This window comes from Brachyhypopomus gauderio, chromosome 12 (genome assembly GCF_052324685.1).
Source record: "Brachyhypopomus gauderio isolate BG-103 chromosome 12, BGAUD_0.2, whole genome shotgun sequence".
Classification (NCBI taxonomy): domain Eukaryota; kingdom Metazoa; phylum Chordata; class Actinopteri; order Gymnotiformes; family Hypopomidae; genus Brachyhypopomus; species Brachyhypopomus gauderio.
Window position 1 is genome coordinate 24,167,972 of NC_135222.1, and position 18,989 is coordinate 24,186,960.

An 18,989-nucleotide genomic window follows, 5' to 3' on the forward strand; every position below is an offset into this window, starting at 1 on the left:
TGTTTAAAACTCGAATGGTAGCATGCAGAAAGCATCCGCTCTACATAATCTGCTAAGTGCATTTCGAGGAGTGAAAGTACCGTTCAGTCCATCTGTTCTTGTGTAAAAGTAAGAGGAAACGCGATGACAAAACAAAGCATGTAGCTGCTTCATCTCTGGGTGCTGAGCAAGTGTGTAAATGAGGAGAGATGGAGGGAGCTCTGGAGTTTACAAAAGGTGTGAAGCACTACTAATCAGCGGGGACACACACACACACGCACAGGTATACACACGGCACACGCCTGCGAGTGCACACGTACACAAACACACAGGCACACTTGCACAAACACCCTCTCTGCCGACACCTCCGGTCTACTGAGGTCTACAAACCCCTCAGCAACTGCATTTATCACACACTTTGATTCACACTGAAATATGATTACAACGCACAGCACGGTGTGGAGAGCTTGTGTGTGTGCGCGTAGAAATAATGTCTAATCCCTAGTCAGAGAGTTAAAATGAGTAAAATCGATAAGCCGCCACCACCACCACTTCCTTCACCATACCCACAAGCCCTTTCATTTCTCCCCAGGTGGAGGGGCTTTTCTGCTTCTATGGTAGGCTGTACCACGGCACACGTGCCCCACGTGTCTGCTAAACGTCTCACGCGCCGTCTGCAGGTCAGCCTGTTTCCCCAGCTGGAGGGGAGCCTGGTGCACACAGTCATTCCCCCACTACTCACCGAGAACCTTCCCAAAATCCAACACGCACCAACCAAGTGGCCTATTTATAGCTCTCCTCATGTTCACCGTTTATAAACTGTATAAAGTGTCAAAAAAATAAAATAAATCCTCCGGGGGGGGGGGGGGGGGGGGGGGGGGGGTGACGGTGGCACACGAGAGTACAGACGCAGGAGATCAGGACGGTTTCAGGACGTACGAGCTGAAAGCAGCTTTGTCCATGCTAGACGGTGGAGCAGAGCTCTTCTATCATAAATGCTAAATGCTAATCTTCCCAAAACAAACACCCACACAGACCCAAGCCCCACACCCATCACTCCCACACACACACACACACACACACACACACACACACACACACACACACACACACACACACACACACACACACACACACCCTCCAGAAGCAAACCAACACGCGTGGCATTAAAGCGCCGGTGGACACTGGAGGTTGTGGCTAGCCCAGATCTGGATCGGTCCTGCTTGTGCGAACACACCCGCCTCAGATCAGAAGGACAGTGAAAGGAGACAACCCCAAAACCGAGGTGTCTGGGTGGGGGGGGGGGTTCAGCAGGTTGGCTCTCGGGGTGCTAGAAAACAGAGCCGTTTAATTGGACACTGCAGTCATCAGCCTATCGCTCGGCGGGAAAAACAAGCAAAAGCCGGGACCTGATGTTCATTGCCACGGTAACGCCACAGCCAGACGCTACAAACCCGTGGAGCTAACGCAGCTATCCTCGGGATAACTGAGTAAACATAATAAAAAAAGCAGCATCTCGCCATAGCAACAAGTCTCAGCACGCACAAACAGATTGCTTTTGCGCAAAAAAAAAAAAAAGAAAAGAAAAGAGAATTTGCTGGCCCCTCCAGCTCTACATCTCCCTCGAGGGAGGAGCTTAAAACCGGGAGCATTAGTGTTCTCATTTGTGAGGAGTAATGGCTACTTAACTAGCAGATAGGCCACAACGTTTCTCCCCTGAAAAACGCTCCAAAACATACTGTACTGGCTCCACGCAGAACTGATTGCAAAAAATTAAATTAAATTAAACCTCACATCTTGAAAATCTTGCCAACAAAACATGCAGTACAGGATGTCGGCCCGACCACTGAAGCACGACCCAGCACTGCACGACCCAGAGAGCACCTCGGTCACGGCCCCAGGACTGGGGAGTTCTCCCTGACTAAAGCCAGCGTCACAACTCCAGCCTCTGCTGCCCTTCTGGAGGAGAGCAGACACTGCATCCTCCTCTCTCTCTCTCTCTCACACACACACACACACACACACACACACACACACACACACACACACACACACACGAGTCCCAGTTCCCTCCTGTAACCCCAACCAGCTGGGCTATGGGCATCTGCCCCACCCGATGGAAAAGGAGAGCCAGCAGTCACACGCCTCTCCTGATTTACGGGAGTGACCTGGGTGACGTCGTAAGAGGACCTGCCACCTGTTTCTACCAGACTGTGGAAATGACAGTGCCTCTGGGTCTCCTGAGGCCACGGGGAGCGGTGCAAGAGGCCCGCGTCGAGGGGTGCTGACCCCGAAAACAGTCGCACAGCCCCCACAGGAAGCGTATCCTGTACGAGTTAGCTGGCTGGTACCCGGGTGTCTGCCTTTGGTTGTTACAAATCAACAGTTGCTAGAACATCTACACTTACGTTACGGGTCTTTCAGAGGCCAAAAGCTCTGCAGCTACTCTTAAGAGTCTTAACTTAAGAATCGTAAAGGCATCGCCAAATCTTCTGGGTTTGTTGACATTCTCCAGCCCTGTTCACTTTACTGGCAGCGCACAGCCAGGCTAGAAACTCCCCTTACATCACATCTGTTCACATTCTGCGATCATGTTAGTTTGTAGAGCTCAGACAGTCACTACTGCACCGTCTACATCCTTTCCGAGCCGTGTCAACCACAGAGAGAAGTGTCTGTTAACTGCACTCGAGGGTCTAGCAAAGCAAACGGAAGCGGAAATGAGAAGTCTGTGTTTGATAGGCAAACACTCGTTCTTATCAGCCGTGTCTGGGGCAAGGGTTAACGAGACTCTCGCGTATGCTTAAGGACACACCACGTCTCTGCTATTCCTTTAACCTTCAAAAACTAATAGGAGGAAAAAAACCACAGTGTGGCTCTGATGCTGGTCAGCTACATGTTCTCTATGCCCCCCCTTTAATTTAAAATGTATTATTAGCCTGTTCTTATATTTCCCTCAGAGCTGCTAAACAGATTAAGCAACCAAACAGTCTACCGGCACCTGGCCGCTTCTCAAGTATTAAAGAATTCCCGATATGAGCTCTCTGATTGGCTGCCACGTTTGATTACACGGTGACTATTTGCAAATTAGGGAGGAGGCTCTGTTGTCCCCCCCCCCCCCCGAGCGTCTGTCCCCGTCCTGCCCCAACGCTGGGCTGGCCGTGGCGTACGCAGGGGTGGGCGTGGCCACGGCGCCGTGCCGCGGGGAGACGCCGCCCCCGGCGACCACGCCGCACTGTGGCTGGAAAGAGAAGGAGGAGGGGCCTGGGAGGAGGAGGAGGGGCCTGGGAGGAGGAGGGGCCTGTGCGGCGCACACTCGCATTTTGCACCCAGCCCCATCTCAGCTGGGCGCCGGCCGAACAACTCCAACTTCAAAAGAAAGAGCTGAATGAGACCACGGCAGGACTCACAGGGGCGCAAACGTACAGCTGGTGGCCGACATTATATATACACACACACACACACACACACACACACACAAACACACAAACGTTTTAAAGATGGACTCATTTTTAGAGCCACATTCCCCGCAGAGAAATTAATAAGGACGGCGTCCTCATGATCCGGCGTGTCCCCTGGCGTCCCCCGGGATTAAAGCTACCAGCCAACAATTAGTCACCGCTTTGTGCTGTACTACAATATCGATTGTGATCTATTGACAGAACGAGCCACTCCACACCTGATCCGGGGGGGGGGGGGGGGGGGGGGGACGACACAACAACACTGTTACCCCATCTCAAAAACAACCACCGTGTCAAACACTCATCGATTTGAACACCGACTCCCCCGTCTACACCCTGCTGAAAAATAAACACGCAGGTAGTGGATGTCCGCTGTACACGGCTACGAACAGCCATATGGCATTACAGAAAGCAGCTACACAGACGCTAACCTGTGTTAGCAATGAACATAATACAAATGACTTCCCCAATTTCCATAAAGTACAAACAAAATGTCACTCATTCCCCACATGCTCGGGCTCCAAAGTTAAATATTTACCATATGTACAGTGAGGACAACCACCACCATCACAGTCCAAAAGGTAATGAGGACTTTGCAGAGTCATGTATTCAAAATTATATAACAAAAACACAAATTAAAATAGAACATTAAATAAATGTAAAAAAAAAAAGGTTTCTACAGCAGGTGTGCCACAAATGGTTCTATCACGTACGTTTGACCACTTTGGTACAGGTTTGTCCACAGTGACTCTCGACTGCCTGGCCATCTGGCCAGAAGGGTCACGTCGGGCTCCTGAGTGGCGCAACAGGAAAACATTCGCCCTGTCATCGGGATATCCCGAGTTTGATTCCTGAGCCACCGTGACCCGTGTGCGGGAAAGAGCAAAACCATCCACCTTGCCTTCTGGGAGAGGGGTGCCAGTCTCTCTCTCTCCCCTGTCAATTAAAGCGAGACCGGCCAATCACACCCCGACTGTGAGATCGTGCGGAAAGGGGCGGGTGACGAGGTGTTACATTGACCCCTCCCACTTTTTCAAGCTGTGGTGATTGGCTGCAAGTGCTTTGGAGTGAAACAAAGTAGCCCGCCTGGTTGGCTATGACTTAAATGATTGATTTTTGTATGTTGTTTTCAACATGATGCATAGATGATATCAAAAGTTAAGTAAACACGTCATGCAAACATCAAACACCAAATGACTGAGATCACTCTGGCTTCAGTTTCAAGTGCTGCCATTAACGGGTGTCACTGGTCTGTGAGTAAGTCACAAACAGGAGTCTTGCGTTGCTGACGTACTAAACACATGTACAGTTCATGAAGCTCGCAGTTTGTTTTATGAGCTTGCGGAACGGATGAAAACGAGACCACAAAAAAACAGCATCTGGTCAAAAATGGGATCTCATGTATCCACACGTATGAGCACTTCAAATCCCAGGATTCCTTTCAGCATGGCGCTCTAAGACGGAGCGTAAACGAACAAATCCAAACAAATCCACACACTCCCGCAACCTTCAGGTATGTAGGAAAATCCATGCGTGGGAAACCGAAACCTCTTCTGGCTTATTCATTACCACCACATTTAGGCCCAGAGTCAAGAACTGCTACTGTTGTGTGTCTACGCTACTCTGCAACAAAGAAAAATTCAAATCAGACAAAACGATCACTGTCCTCCGACAAAACCTGCCTTAATACGCCGACTAGCTTGATAAGTTACGACGGTAATTATTCTGCTTGAACATTTTGGCCTCTTGGAAAACATTTCCCAGAGTTCCTAAAGCAGCTGCCCCACGGCCCCCGGGGCTCGGAGGCCTCTGACTGCAGTGGTATGTTCCCTCCAGCCTCCCCCCCCTCCACAACCAGATGGGAGATGGCATCTCGGCTATTTCACAGACACGCCAGGTGAAGGCGGCTGTCTGGGGGCGGGGCTTGGGGGCCGACTGGGTAATACATCAAGGGCGCAAGAAGTCCTGACATTTCGCAGGTCAACGTCTTCAGGTCTAATCAATCTGAGAGTCCATTATCTTCCGCCAGACAGCTAGAGTCTTGAAAGGTACGTACCTTTCATAAATGACAAACATTGATGTAAAAAAAACTTGTGTAAAATGTAGATGTGTGTAGATGTGTAAAAGCGATTTTAGCTGTGATATGGAGCTTCTGGAAGGACACAAAGTCAAAGGTGGAAATGAAAATGAGAAATGGCAGAAATACAGAAATTTTTTTTTCTTCACAATGTAAAACTCAAATAAAAAGTAAATATCAATTTGAATCAAAATGGCAATCATAAATAAGGCATCATCTGCTAGATTCTCGTTTCTAATATTGATGGCAATCATTTCATGATCTGATAATAAAAACAACAACAACAACCATAAGCAACATAAATCAGCATCTTAACACAGCACACACTGCTCCTGTTCACACATCTGAACTCAACACACTCAGTTAATGAGGGAAAATGTTCTTATTGCGAGGTTCACAAGCGAACTACGCTAACGGCCACCGTCACCGCAGGCTTGTTTCCAAGTCTGAGAGCTGAACAGATTACCCAGTGTTGGTGACGGTGCCGGGAGACGTGCTGGACCTGACCAAGGTCGCCGAGCCCGCCCTCTCGACCAGCGCCAAGGAGAGGAGTGATCTTCAGCCTGCTCGGGGTTTCGCACATGGCAAGAGAAGCAGAGAGCGCAGCACGTGGATCAAGCGTCGGCGAGATCTGCAGATCTGGGCTCGTGGCATCGTGTCTGAATGCGCCGGCTGCCCCGACGTCCTCTGCAGTGGAAGCGCTCGCCCCAGATATCCTCTCGTTTCTGAGCGGGAAGATTACTGCAGGCCAAAAAGGCAGAGGAGCCCGAATGCCAATACCATCGATTTTTCACTCAGAAGGCAGCTGGGTGCAACCATGAGCTTGGCACACACACACACACACACACACACACACACACACACACACACACACACTCCTGCATGACTGGGCCTAGGAGAAACAAGAGAGAGGAATGCAGTCTTTGCAAACTGGCCCCTTCCCTGCTGCCCCTGGAGGCGGGGTCTCCTCCACCTCGCTGGACACAGGAGGGGCAGGGTCATCACCAGGGGGAGGGGTCACTAACGCACTGCTCGTCTGTTGTGGAGACCGCCGGCTCAGACTGCCTGCTACTGGTCGGGCAACGTTGGCCGCCACAATACAGGCGGCAGGAGGAATGTCAGAGCCCCCCACCACCTCTTGGTCCACTGGTAAAGAGCTGAACACAGACCAGCATGGCCAGTTAATCAGTGCTACATACACCATTTACTTACGGCCATTCAGTCTTAACCCAGGTTATCGTCTCAACTGTCAAGATGGTGGGATAAGTCAGGTAGTTCTGAACAGGTGGGGAGGTGCACACAGTTGGACAAATCCCACATAAACACACCGAGGTGGTCAACTGGGACTGACCCTGGGCCACAAACACTATACCTACCCCACCATGAGACCTAGAGGACCCCACTGAGACCAGAACGGACCGGCCAACTTCGGCCCCTGACCAGCTGCGGAGCGTCAGGGCAGCAGCCGTAACCGAGCGCGTATTTACCAGCGTCTCCAGTGTTTGATTTTCCAAACGTCATGCCTGTAGACATCAAATGGATTCTTAAAATAAAAATTAAACACAAGTGTGTTGGTTTTTCCATCTCGCGTGTCCCTGGATAAACAACGCAAGTCATACAACGAACGCGCACATGAAGGACACCCCCGGATCGCTACGGTCAGTGTATCCACCGCCACAGATCCATCGTGAGGGCAGCTGTTGTCCAGTTGGTCGAAATGAAAGGGCACAAGTGGCATAAACAACAACAACGTAACCTGAACATTCGAAGCATAACTCGTCCCATTCACTAGGTTACTGGTGAGCATTCATTCGTTCTTCATTTCCGTCACTATGGCACTTTGTCTTTCATCCCCTATGGGGGTGTGCGTGTTGCTCGGCCCGTTTGGCGAGCGGTGTGACGTGAGCGGTGGACCAGACGGACCGGCACGTGGCACGAGTAACACTACACCGGGCCGTCCTGCCAGCGCTGCCCCGTGTCACCTGTCAAAACTGGTGCGGGAGGGGAGCAGTGAGTCTAAACCCCTCGCTGGCGTTAACGAGCGCTCCAGTCCGGCTGGGGCCACAGACGGAGGGCCGAGGGCGTGGTCGAGGGCCGAGGGCGTGGTCGAGGGCCGAGGGCCTTCCGACGAGCGATAGGTGTCGGCTCTGCACGGGGTAGCGGCTGTGGCGTGAAGTATGGCTGGAGTCTCACCCGGGCCGCCTGCCAGGGGCCGTGCGAGACACGGGAGACACGGCGTCTGTGGATGCTAGACCGGGCTACTACCGACTCGATTCTGAAAAACGCTCAGAAGTCATGCAGCACCCGTCTGCTGCTAGCAGGAAACAACACACACACACACACACACACACACACACACACACACACACACACACACACACACACACACACACACACGTCTGATGGGTCAAAACAGGTGACCATTTCAGCTGAAAGAAAATCTATATTACACCATGCCACATTTATAATGTAAGTGTGAATTTGCTTCTGTTGTATTATAGTTTTAAATTGTTTCTCTTATTTTATTGCTGTATTGTCTGTAAGGTGTCCTTGAGTGTCAGAAAGGCGCCTATGAAATAAAATGTATTATTATTATTCACAGCATCAAATAAAATTTAATAAAACATAATAATAAAATAAATTCCTGTCTTTCCATAGAAATGAAGTCACCAGCACTCAATATTGGTGGGCTATTTATTGATTGTGGGGGCGGGGCTGCTGATCTTGGCAGGTGCAGTTTCTGGCCAATCAAGTGACTGTGGCCCATTGTTTTGAAGTTTATGGGCGCAACATCATTTCTGCATAACTGCAGCCATTAATCCCACGTGAGCAGTTCCTAAAGGTGATGGATGGCTCATGTTCACACCCATAAAGCCTTGGGAAAGGCAGCCAGTTCACACTGCATATAGAGTAGGATTAACGTGGTTGAGCACTACGCGTGCGGTTGTGTGGGTGTGTGTGTGTGCATCCATGCATATGCACTTTGGGAATGCACAGACACCCCTGGGTTAGTTTGTGTTGGGAGCCAGGTGAAGGTGTTCATCCTCATTCACTACTTTGTTTTTCCAGCTCAGTGTGAAGCCATTTCAATGTTCTCACTGTAAGAGACACACACACACACACACACACACACACACACACACACACACACACACACACACACACACACACACACACCCCTTCAGACGTAGGCCTCTGCCCTGTGACAGGGCAGGAACATGTGTAGTCTACATTACCACCTCTTGAACACACACACACACACACACATACACACACACAGCCACCTTTATGCAACCACTAGGGTGATTCTAGTGCAAAGAAAGCAGATGGATTGACCTGGAGTAACACCCAGCCGCAGTGCAATCCAGTTAGGGGATCAAGACACTAGGGGGCCTCCCGAGATGAAGAGAATTGGGAAGGACCTCTGTGCAAGCGGCGATAGCTCGCGCTCGCTCACACACACACAGTTCTCCATCTAGCGTCTCTAGCTGAAACGCTGCACCCAATCTTAACCAGTGATGAGTCTCCAGGCTGTGGTACAAGCATCAGATCCTGGGTGATGCTGAATGAGGCCGTGACAAACACTAATGATTAAAAACAAGAGTTCACAAATGGCACACGCTGCTTTTCAAAAAGCCATTTGTCAAGTGTCTGACTTAAAGCATTAACTGATCGAGTGTAGATCATTACTACAGAGAGCTCAAGGTTTATCTATTTGCCATTCAGCCTTAATTAAAACCGACTTTGCCCAACCACAGCAAACATCTCAGGCAGAAATAAAAATCAGAACACATTTAACTCCAGACAGGTTTATTTCCCACCAATCAGACAGTTGTTCTTCCCAAGACAGGCGAGGGTTATCCATATCTTCAAATCGTTTTTTTTTTCATGCATGCGTTCACATTAGATCTTAACCTGCTTGACCAAGAATAATGAATGGGCTAAATTAAACACATGGACAAGCAGACGCTAGTCCTGTAGCCTCTTACTGACAACATTAGCACGTCATGGACAGGGGGATAAAAACCACCCACAAAAGTAAAACAGATTATTGACACACCCTTAACCATGTTGAAAGGTTTACTGCTGGAATAAGCTGAAGTATCATACACATTTTATGATCCTCCACTTCAGGGGAGAGCAGTGTGTATTCACACACACACACACACACACACACGCTCTTGTAATAGACACCACTCTAGGTGAAGAAAGAGGTGCTTGTGTTTGTCACATTAAAACTATATAAAATACATTCTCTAAATATCAACAGCCGTGGAGCAGGAGAGCGACTCTTAAACCACCACCACAAGCAAATAAATGGAAAAGCTCTTTAATAAATGTAATACATAATACATATTCCACTTTCATTTTTTGCACCCATTTTTTTGGCTATGCTTTTCTTTATTTTTTGTTTTTTTATTAGTTTAGTTTAAGTTATCGGGTCAATCTGATTGGATGGTTTCCCCCAACAAAACATTGGGAGTGATTAATAACTTCTGGGTGATTAATAATTTGTGGGTTTTTACTAAGTAACCAAAGAAGGGCTTAAAGTCCATGAGCCCACCCCCCTCGCTCGGCAACATGACAGTGTCCCAAAATACATTTAACCCATCAGGTAGTGTAATGAAGCCACGCCCCCAGCTCAGCACATACCAGCACAGCCTGAAAGTAAGCAGGCTCACGCCCGGATTTACGAGGGGGGGGTTACGGCATTGAGGTCACTGACGGCTAAACACGCAAACAGCAACATGATCGTCAGATCACATTGTTGTGCCGTGATGTAAGAGCGTAACGGGGACCGGGCACATTTAGGCCCCGCGAGTATCCGACCCAATCGACTGTCTGATGCAGCGTCATTGCAGACATAGTCAAGCATGTCGTGAAATAACCACGCTGGCTCAGGAGATGAGGAGGTGTGTACGTGCTTCCCGAGACAATCGCGGTCCAGTTTGGCTGTCGGGGGTAGTAACTACAGATGCAGTGAGACGATTGTTAGAGGGGCCAAAGGTCAGGTTTTGTTGTTGAGCTCGCAGAAAGGCTAGAACCAGTATGAGGGGAGGGGAACCAGTGGCCCTTTAACAACAAGCTTCATTTCAACAACAAGGTCGTAAAATAAATGAATGAAACAAAGAAACAGCAAAGCAAAACAAACACAAACTTGGAGGTTTAAGATCACAAGCCTTTCAAAGCAGCTCAATTCAGTTCTACTATGGTAGAATAAATGCTTTATAAACTCGTTATCCATGCTGTTATGGCCACAAGTTGTTGCTGTTTTTTCCAAAACTACAACAAACCCTTAGGGTGAAACAAAAAAAAAAATTAAAAAAAAAAAAAAAACTTAAGAATTTTAATTTATATAAAAAATAATACTTAAGAATTTTTTAAACTCTGTTTTGTAGGAGCTTTACATTTCAAACAAGCTACAAACAAACAAAAAAAGATGAACAGAGGGTGGGGGGGGGACGACGACCCACCCTAGAGACTCTAAACCACAAACATAGTGTTCACACATGCTAAATGGCAAATGTTCAGCTTCACGACCTGGAAGAGGAAAAGGTCAGAGAGGAGCCTGGCCAGCAGACAGCGGCCCCGGCGTGCTGCTCCTTCATCGGCAGGACAACCTACAGGGTGGCCACTTCAAAGGCATTCCACACGCAAGGCATTCTGGGAGGCATACCATTCCAAACAGCAGAGCACCACAGAGCCAAAAGAGGACCAGTGACACAAGAGATCCACGGCAAACGCCTGAACTGCCTGCAGCAGCAGTTACACAGATGAGCGCACGCACACCAGAGAGCACAGCAATGCAACACTTGGAGAAATATGTACAAGGGTGTTTTTGTTTGTTTGTTTGTTTTTTTTAAGGAATTTGTTAACTAACTCTGATCTAATTTAAACAAAAGCAAAGATTTGGTAACAAGTTAAATATCAGAATTTAAATGGTTTTGTAACGAGTTCAATTAAAGAAAGGAACAAAAACAGAATCGTTGGATTCTCCACTCTGTCTACTGTGTCATCTACCTTTGTTCCCTATATGCAAATCCACCACTCACACACACACACACACACACACACACACACACACACACACACACACACACACACACACACACACACGATCAACATTTTCCCAGCTGGCATAAATCACAACCAACATGTAAAACCAAGTTATGATTTATTCATCTTTTTAAAAATTCACAATGAGTAAAGTGAGGTTCCATTTCAGCAGGACACCTGCATTTCGTTTTTTTTAAATAGCCATTTCAGAGCCCTTATTGTAGAACAGGCTTTCCCGAAGCAAGCAAGTGTTGAGTGTTTTACAGAAGCTACTTCAAGTCTGCACTCTACGCAGAGCACACCAGCTCCCTTCGCCCGAACATACACGCTCCCCGCCCGCACCTCGGTCGCCGCCCTATAAAACGATCACAACATTTCTGCCTTGTTTTATAGCTCCGTGTCAAGAATCCATATTATCAGGTACTGAGTGGCTTAAGGAAGCGTGCGCTTTGCCACCTTCAGCAGACAGGGAGTTGGTCGGGGGAGGGGTGAGGTGTCTGGAGGAAGAGGCGGCCAGGGTGGCGTGGTTCTCCCTTACAGACAGAAGGAGCTGCCGTCTCGCCTTAAAGCCTCTGAGCCAGACATAACAAAAGAACCATGCCTGCAGATTCACTCGGGGCTCTACAACACCGCAGGAGGCGTTAGCCTACACCGGCAAATCTGTTTTCGAACGCTCTGAAGAAAGATCTAATCATAAAACTAACGGGCGGTGACAGCACAGAATGCAAAGATGCGTCAGCGGCTGGGACGGTTCACACCAGCAAACGAGACGAGTATTTCAAAATATTAGGGAATGTATGATACCAACAGTTCACGTCTTGGGAAATGTGCAATGAAAAGCATTTAGAGATCATTGAAATAGCTTCACGTTCAACATCCTGGGAGCTCATAGAGAACGCACGTATTTATAATTTTTGGTAATGTAACTTGTACACAACTACAGGTAACCTAGCGGACCTACAGGTATTTGGGGCTGTAGTGCATGACATTCCCCCCACACAGTACTGTCCCACTATTTATTAAAGGGTGAACAGGTATTACAAAATGCTGCCATCACACCCCTGGAATTAAGTAATATCTGAACTGAAATTAAGATTACATTTTCATTTAGGCACAGATGGAATAACTCGTTCATATGCACAAAGAGCAACATAAGGTTAACCACTTCTGCACATTCTAACCCTAGACGTACATCACATGTTGTAGCGCTTAGACCAAGTTTCTGCTAAAAACATCTAAATGTCAATTTCACTTTCTAAAACGACTTAATTGTACGCCAACTTAAAAGCAGATTTCAAAAGTCTCTTTTGAACAAGTATGTAGTTCAAAGGGGCCTTTTTGTTCCTAAACAGAATAGTACCGGGAGCTGGACCCTAAGCAGTCCCATCAGCACACCTGTCTCACGCAGGCGGAACCGTTTCCCTCATTAATAAGAGAGGAGGCGTCTGGGTGAGTGTGTTTTCCTGGAGTGGCCGCGCGTCCCCGCTGGGCTCCATCACTCTGCACACGGACGCGCGTCTTCTTTTGTTCAACCTCCATCATTCCCTCCATCATTCCCCCACTTCTTCTTAGCCAAGTCCCCAAAATAAAATCATTCTGCTGACTGTTACTACATCGCCACTGTTTGTATTTTTTAAAAAGTTGCTTCGGTGTAGTCGATATATCTACTGCAACATTTCGCTTTACCCCGGCGGGAAATAAAACAACGTTTCTCCTACAGTGTTTTACTACCTCCTCACGCGTGTGTGTGTGTGTGTGTCCGCACCATGTGGTCCACACTGGAGCTCTCACTGTTGATCTCAGTAGGTCCATCACCTCCACCACTACACCATCCAGCCAATCTCTGGCACATCAAAATGTACGGTTAAAACGCAGCAAATATTACTCTCCACGAAATCTTTAAAAAATAAATTAAAAGGTTAGATTTTTTTGAGTGTATGAAACGTGCTCGGCAATAGCATGCGTCAGGATTCGTGATATAAACCAGACCGTGTGTGTACACGGGCGTTGATAGTGCAGCAAAGCCGCTTATTATTCTATTATTTCTATTATTATAATAGAAAACGCCGCGTGTGACGATATGTTGGGTGTGATGTTTTGGACAAGCGACGAACCGGGGACACAAGACTACAGATCTCCGGAGCACTAGCACAGCCCAACGTGGGCCGAGCCCGAACCCGGGGACGCTGGAGTCCGCTCGGCGCTGCTGGACGTGTTCACGCGCCCCGCGCGAGCAGAGTCGCGAGCGCCGCCGCCGCCGAACGGGCCTGCGCGCGCCAACGGATCCTGCAACTTCCAGTTTAGATTCGCTGCACCGGCCCACCCGAGTCCAGTACCGACGGCTAATCTGGCCTTGGGGCTGCGCACACACGCCAGGCCTCGGTGAGGCGTTAAAGGGGGCGGGGGAGCGGAGCTTAGACGAAAACAAGTTTAAATGAAGGAACCATTTCACTCTCGCAGATAAAATGAACCTAGTGTGACGGATCCAATAATGCTATAATAAACGGGCATTGAATGTTTTGTTAAAATACAACAAACAGTCGCAAGAAAACTAAACTCTGCAAACTCGGATGCGATGCATGGATAGCAAAACATGGCAATCCCACAGTTCATATGTGCTTATTGCAAACAAACTTGGTAACATTAAATTGAGATGAAAAGCGCATCAGTCTGATTGAGAAACATGTGCTACTTACTTTCACCATTTAGTGATCTGCAATGGCACAAAACGCAGATAAAAGTGACCAAAACAACAGCCGATGTATCCAGTCGCATTGTGACTCCCAACACGTTTGCTTTCTTGCTGGAAAATGTAATCCGTTTGCGATGCTTTAAAGCTTTACAAATAGAAATTGTGTGCTTAACAAAAAAAAATTAAAACTCCACTGTGAAGTTGTACCAGACCGATCCAGCCACGTCGGGGGGTCCAAACGTGTTTTAATGTCTTATTACAGCGTCTTATCAAAGTTTGTTGTGGGCTATGCAGCACATTTTAATTCACCATTAGATAACGTGATCTTGTATTCTTGAAAAAAATAAATTAACATAAATCCTCATTTTTGCGGTTGACATACTTTGCTACAATAAAATTAATTTGCTAAATTAAGAATTAAGATGAAAGAAATCTCACAGCGCTAGTAAAGGGGGGGGGGGGGGGGGTAGGCCTGCAACTCGAACTTACTCACACACCCCGGACAGCGAGGGGGCCAGACCCAGTTCTAGTGCTACTACTGCCTGGGGGGCTTACTGGTCCAACAAGTACACTAAATAAATCATTATTGCCAACGAAGCTAATGTTTTTCGACTCCGTGTAGATCCCAAACTCCAGTCTAGGTGCTCCAGATACTCCACAGGTCGTCACGTTTCTCCTCCTCCAGCACAAGTTCGCCCTTTGGTCTTCAAGACGTTCAGGAGAACACACACACACGTTCCTGGAGCTCCACGAACACGACCGTGTGGGCAACTGGGCGTTAAGAGGAGCCCGGTTCGGCGAAGCTGGAAACGTCCATCCGTGTGTTGGTGAAACCTCGAGAACAAAATAGTACGGTTCCCCCCGTAGTGCTGGAAGCGCCTCGCGTCTTCAAGAACCGAGCTGGAGCCCAAACGAACGGAGCCCAAACGGCCTATAATCGTGTTAATATCGCTCCAAACACACGAGATGGCCGAGTAAATTAACTTATACACGTAGGAAGTAGCAAGAAGTGGCTAAAATCCTCTGGCGTTACCGCTGGTGTCTCGTGTATTGGTTCCCCTCTCCCGTCTCTCCCTGTGTCCCTCCACCAGTAAACAAGTACTGCCAGTCAGCTGGGGCAGAACTGGGCTCGCTGCAACACACGGACTGGATCACCGACGGCACCGGGATCCTAGTCGCGCTAAAGCACCGAGAGCTACACCACCGCGGTCTGTAAAGGCGTGATAAATGACGGTGTTGTGTCTTAATCTGTGAACTATTCGTGAAATAATGTAGATATATACATTTGAGGAAGTCTCTTTAGCTTAAATCGACCATGTTTAACCATGTACGCTTAAGTTCTAAACCCATTTATCAAGATCTGTAGCTTTTCAAAAGGCCTCTTGCAAATCAAACTTGTCTCTACATAACTGTTTTGCTTTATCTAATTTAGTATACCAAACATGCAGGTTTATTTTACGCATCACAAAACACAAGTTTGTTTTCTTTAGATAAGTTAACCTGTAGTTTTAAACACAACATTCCACTTTTTAAATAAACGATAAATGTGTCCTGGGCGAAATATATCCTAGATATCGATACTTTACAAAGTGCCCGGAGAATAGGTAGTGTAGCCATTGACCCAGACTGGACAAAAAACACAATGGACTCTTCAATGAATTTGCCCCCCAAAATATATAATGCGTTAGTACTTCAAAGCAGTTCGAGTTTAATTGTCTACAAATTTTAATATTGGTGATTGCGAAGAAGAGACAAACTGAGCTGTTTACAGAGGCAGGTATGGACTGATTCATGTTCACATCAAACAACACCTCACAAATTTGTAGTCAATCTGATTTGCTAATTTTATTTATGCCTGTTCTAGTATTTTGTGTTGTGTTTGGGATACACAGTCCTATTTTGCTAGTAACCACTCCAAAAGTGCTGAATGGTGTGCTTCAGGATTTTCTTTTCCAAAATTTAAATTCTTAAACATTCAAACGCCCTCTAGATCTATTTTAGTGTATTATTCTTGATTTATAATGTAGTTAGAAAACTACATTATAAAAATTTACAAATAATGTAAGACATCACATGAAAAGCAACCAGCCACATTATTGAAATATACACTGACAGGTCACTTTATTAGGTACACCTGTCCAACTGCTCATTAACACAAATGTCGAATCAGCCAATCACATGGCAGCAACTAAATGCATTGAGGTTTGTAGACATGGCCAAGACGATCTGCTGCAGTTCAAACTGAGCATCAGAATGGGGAAGAAAAGTGATTTAAGTCACTTTGAACATGACATGGTTGTTGGTGCCAGACAGGCTGGTCTGAGTATTTCAGAAACTGCTGATCTACTGGGATTTTCATGCACAACATCTCTAGGGTTTACAGAGAATGGTCCAAAAAGAGAAAATATCCAGTGAGCGGCAGTTCTGTGGGCGCAAATGCCTTGATGATGCCAGAGGTCAGAGGAGAATGGCCAGACTGGTTCGAGCTGATAGAACAGCAACAATAACTCAAATAAGCAGTTACAACTAAGGCATGCAGAAGAGCCTCTCTGAACGCACATGTCAAACCTTGAGGCAGATGGGCTACAGCAGCAGAAGACCACACCGGGTGCCACTCCTGTCAGCTAAGAACAGGAAACTGAGGCTACAATTCACAAAGGCTCACCAAAATTGGACAATATAAGATAGGAAAAATGTTGCCTGGTCTGACGAGTCTTGATTTCTGCTGCGAAATTCAGATGGTAGGATCAGAATTTGGCGTCAACAACATGAAAGCATGGATCTATCCTTGTATCAATGGTTCAAGCTGGTGGTGGTGCAATGGTGTGGGGGATATTTTCCTGGCACACTTTGGGCCCATTAGTACCAATTGAGCATCGTGTCAACACCACAGCCTACCTGAGTATTGTTGCTGACCAAGTCCATCCCTTTATTACCACAGTGTACCATCTTCTGATGGCTACTTCCAGCAGGATAATGCGGCATGTCATAAAGCATGAATCATCTCAGACTGGTTTCTTGAACATGACAATAAGTTCACTGTACTCGAATGGCCTCCACAGTCACCAGATCTCAGTCCAATAGAGCACCTTTGGGATGTGGTGGAACGGGAGATTCACATCATGGATGTGCAGCCGACAAATCTGCAGCAACTGTGATGTTATCATGTCAATATGGACCAGACTCTCTGAGGGATGCTTCCAGTACCTTGTTGAATCCATGCCACGAAGGATTAAGGCAATTATGAAGGCAAAATGGAGTCCAGCCCGGTACTGGCAAAGTGTACCTAATAAAGTGGCCATTGAATGTAGATATGCTAGTGTGCAACATGCTTAAGCAGTTGTCCACCGACACTAATAAACTATTATCTATAAGAAATTCCAATATCCAAAGCAACTTAATATATTAAAATCTTGAATACATTAAAGGTTGCAAGAATACAACTTGTATGAACTGTTTGTATAATATCTGCAGTGTCACATGACTCTTCTTGAACTGTGTGAATAGCACAAACAAATGAAAAAAGAAAAAACCTCATACCACAAAGCTGAAAAAAACACTCAATGGTCCTCTGGAATTTATCACCTTGCCTGCACAATGTGAGTTCAGTTAATATTTTAAAGCGCCTCTCACCTAGGTGGGAAACGCACACTGTATTACCACCTTCACTCTTAACCCATCCTGGCTAGGTTGGTTCCTGCGTTTCCCGTTCTGCATGAAGAGCCAACCTCCAGTCAAACAGCACCTGAATAGTTCTGATTCCCCCTAACACAAAAAGAACAGACTCCTCAGAGATTGGAGTTACCAGGCACTTTGACTTTGAGGCATGTTGCTCATACCGCTTTAGTGTGTATAACAGATTCTTAAAAATGTGAAGAGGGGAGTTGGGAGACTCCGGAGACAAGACGGTGGTGTAATCCCTGCTTTGATAGAGACTGTCAAGGTCAGGTCATAGGTTACAGGAGAGCTTTATGTTCCATAGGCTTTATAGGCGATGCCATCTGCATAATACATGTGATTTAGAAATATGTTTGTAGTGTAAGTAAGGCCAGTGAGTGCAGGTTTAGTGTTTTATGAAATATGTTAGTGAGTATTACTTAAAAGACTTTTAAAGACTGCAAAATAGGAGGTAATAAATGTATTTATCAAGCACTGTGTATTTGGCCAGTGGATGCTCCCGTCTGACACAGAAGATGATTTCAAAGTGACAGCCTGTTCCCTCCCCCACACCCCATAATCTAGTCAATCATACTTGGACATGCATGAATTTCCAATCATGAGAAAACGAGCCACTTCCTCATAACAATTTAAACACTCGCTGAAAGTCCACCGAGTGGAGCTTTAATGTCTAACTAAATACCTACAGCTGCACATTGTTGCTTTGGTGTTTATTGTAATATGCTGTACTTTGTCTAATACCTTTGCTGCATTGCATAATAGTCTAACACACTGCATTGCTGCATGTATACCTCGTGTTGTACCATTGAAAAGAGCCAGATAAGCTATTTGTTGAGCTGCACACTGTACAGCATACTGGTGTACATGTGTAATGACAATAACTTTGAATGGAGTACACCTGGCCTCTCCCCAAACATGTCAGCAGAAGAGACCGACACTTGTTCCGCAGCTGATTATTCCACATGACCCCAGAGATGGGAGACAATGAAAGAGCAGAGGAACTAGAGCTTCCTGTGTGAGTTGTGGTCTGTTCGTGTGTTTGTGGAGG

At 46.8% G+C, this 18,989-nt stretch overlaps 1 protein-coding gene across 1 annotated transcript in view; it reads right to left on the minus strand.

Moving 5' to 3' along the window:
- sox6 (SRY-box transcription factor 6) overlaps positions 1–6,718 on the minus strand; it is a 26,861-nt gene extending 20,143 nt beyond the window's left edge. Inside the window, 4 exon segments of the mRNA XM_077023301.1 lie at positions 3,126–3,217; positions 4,151–4,288; positions 5,981–6,077; positions 6,450–6,718. Coding sequence (XP_076879416.1) covers positions 3,126–3,217; positions 4,151–4,288; positions 5,981–6,077; positions 6,450–6,718 — 596 coding nt within the window.
- Positions 6,719–18,989: the final 12,271 nt, after the last annotated feature.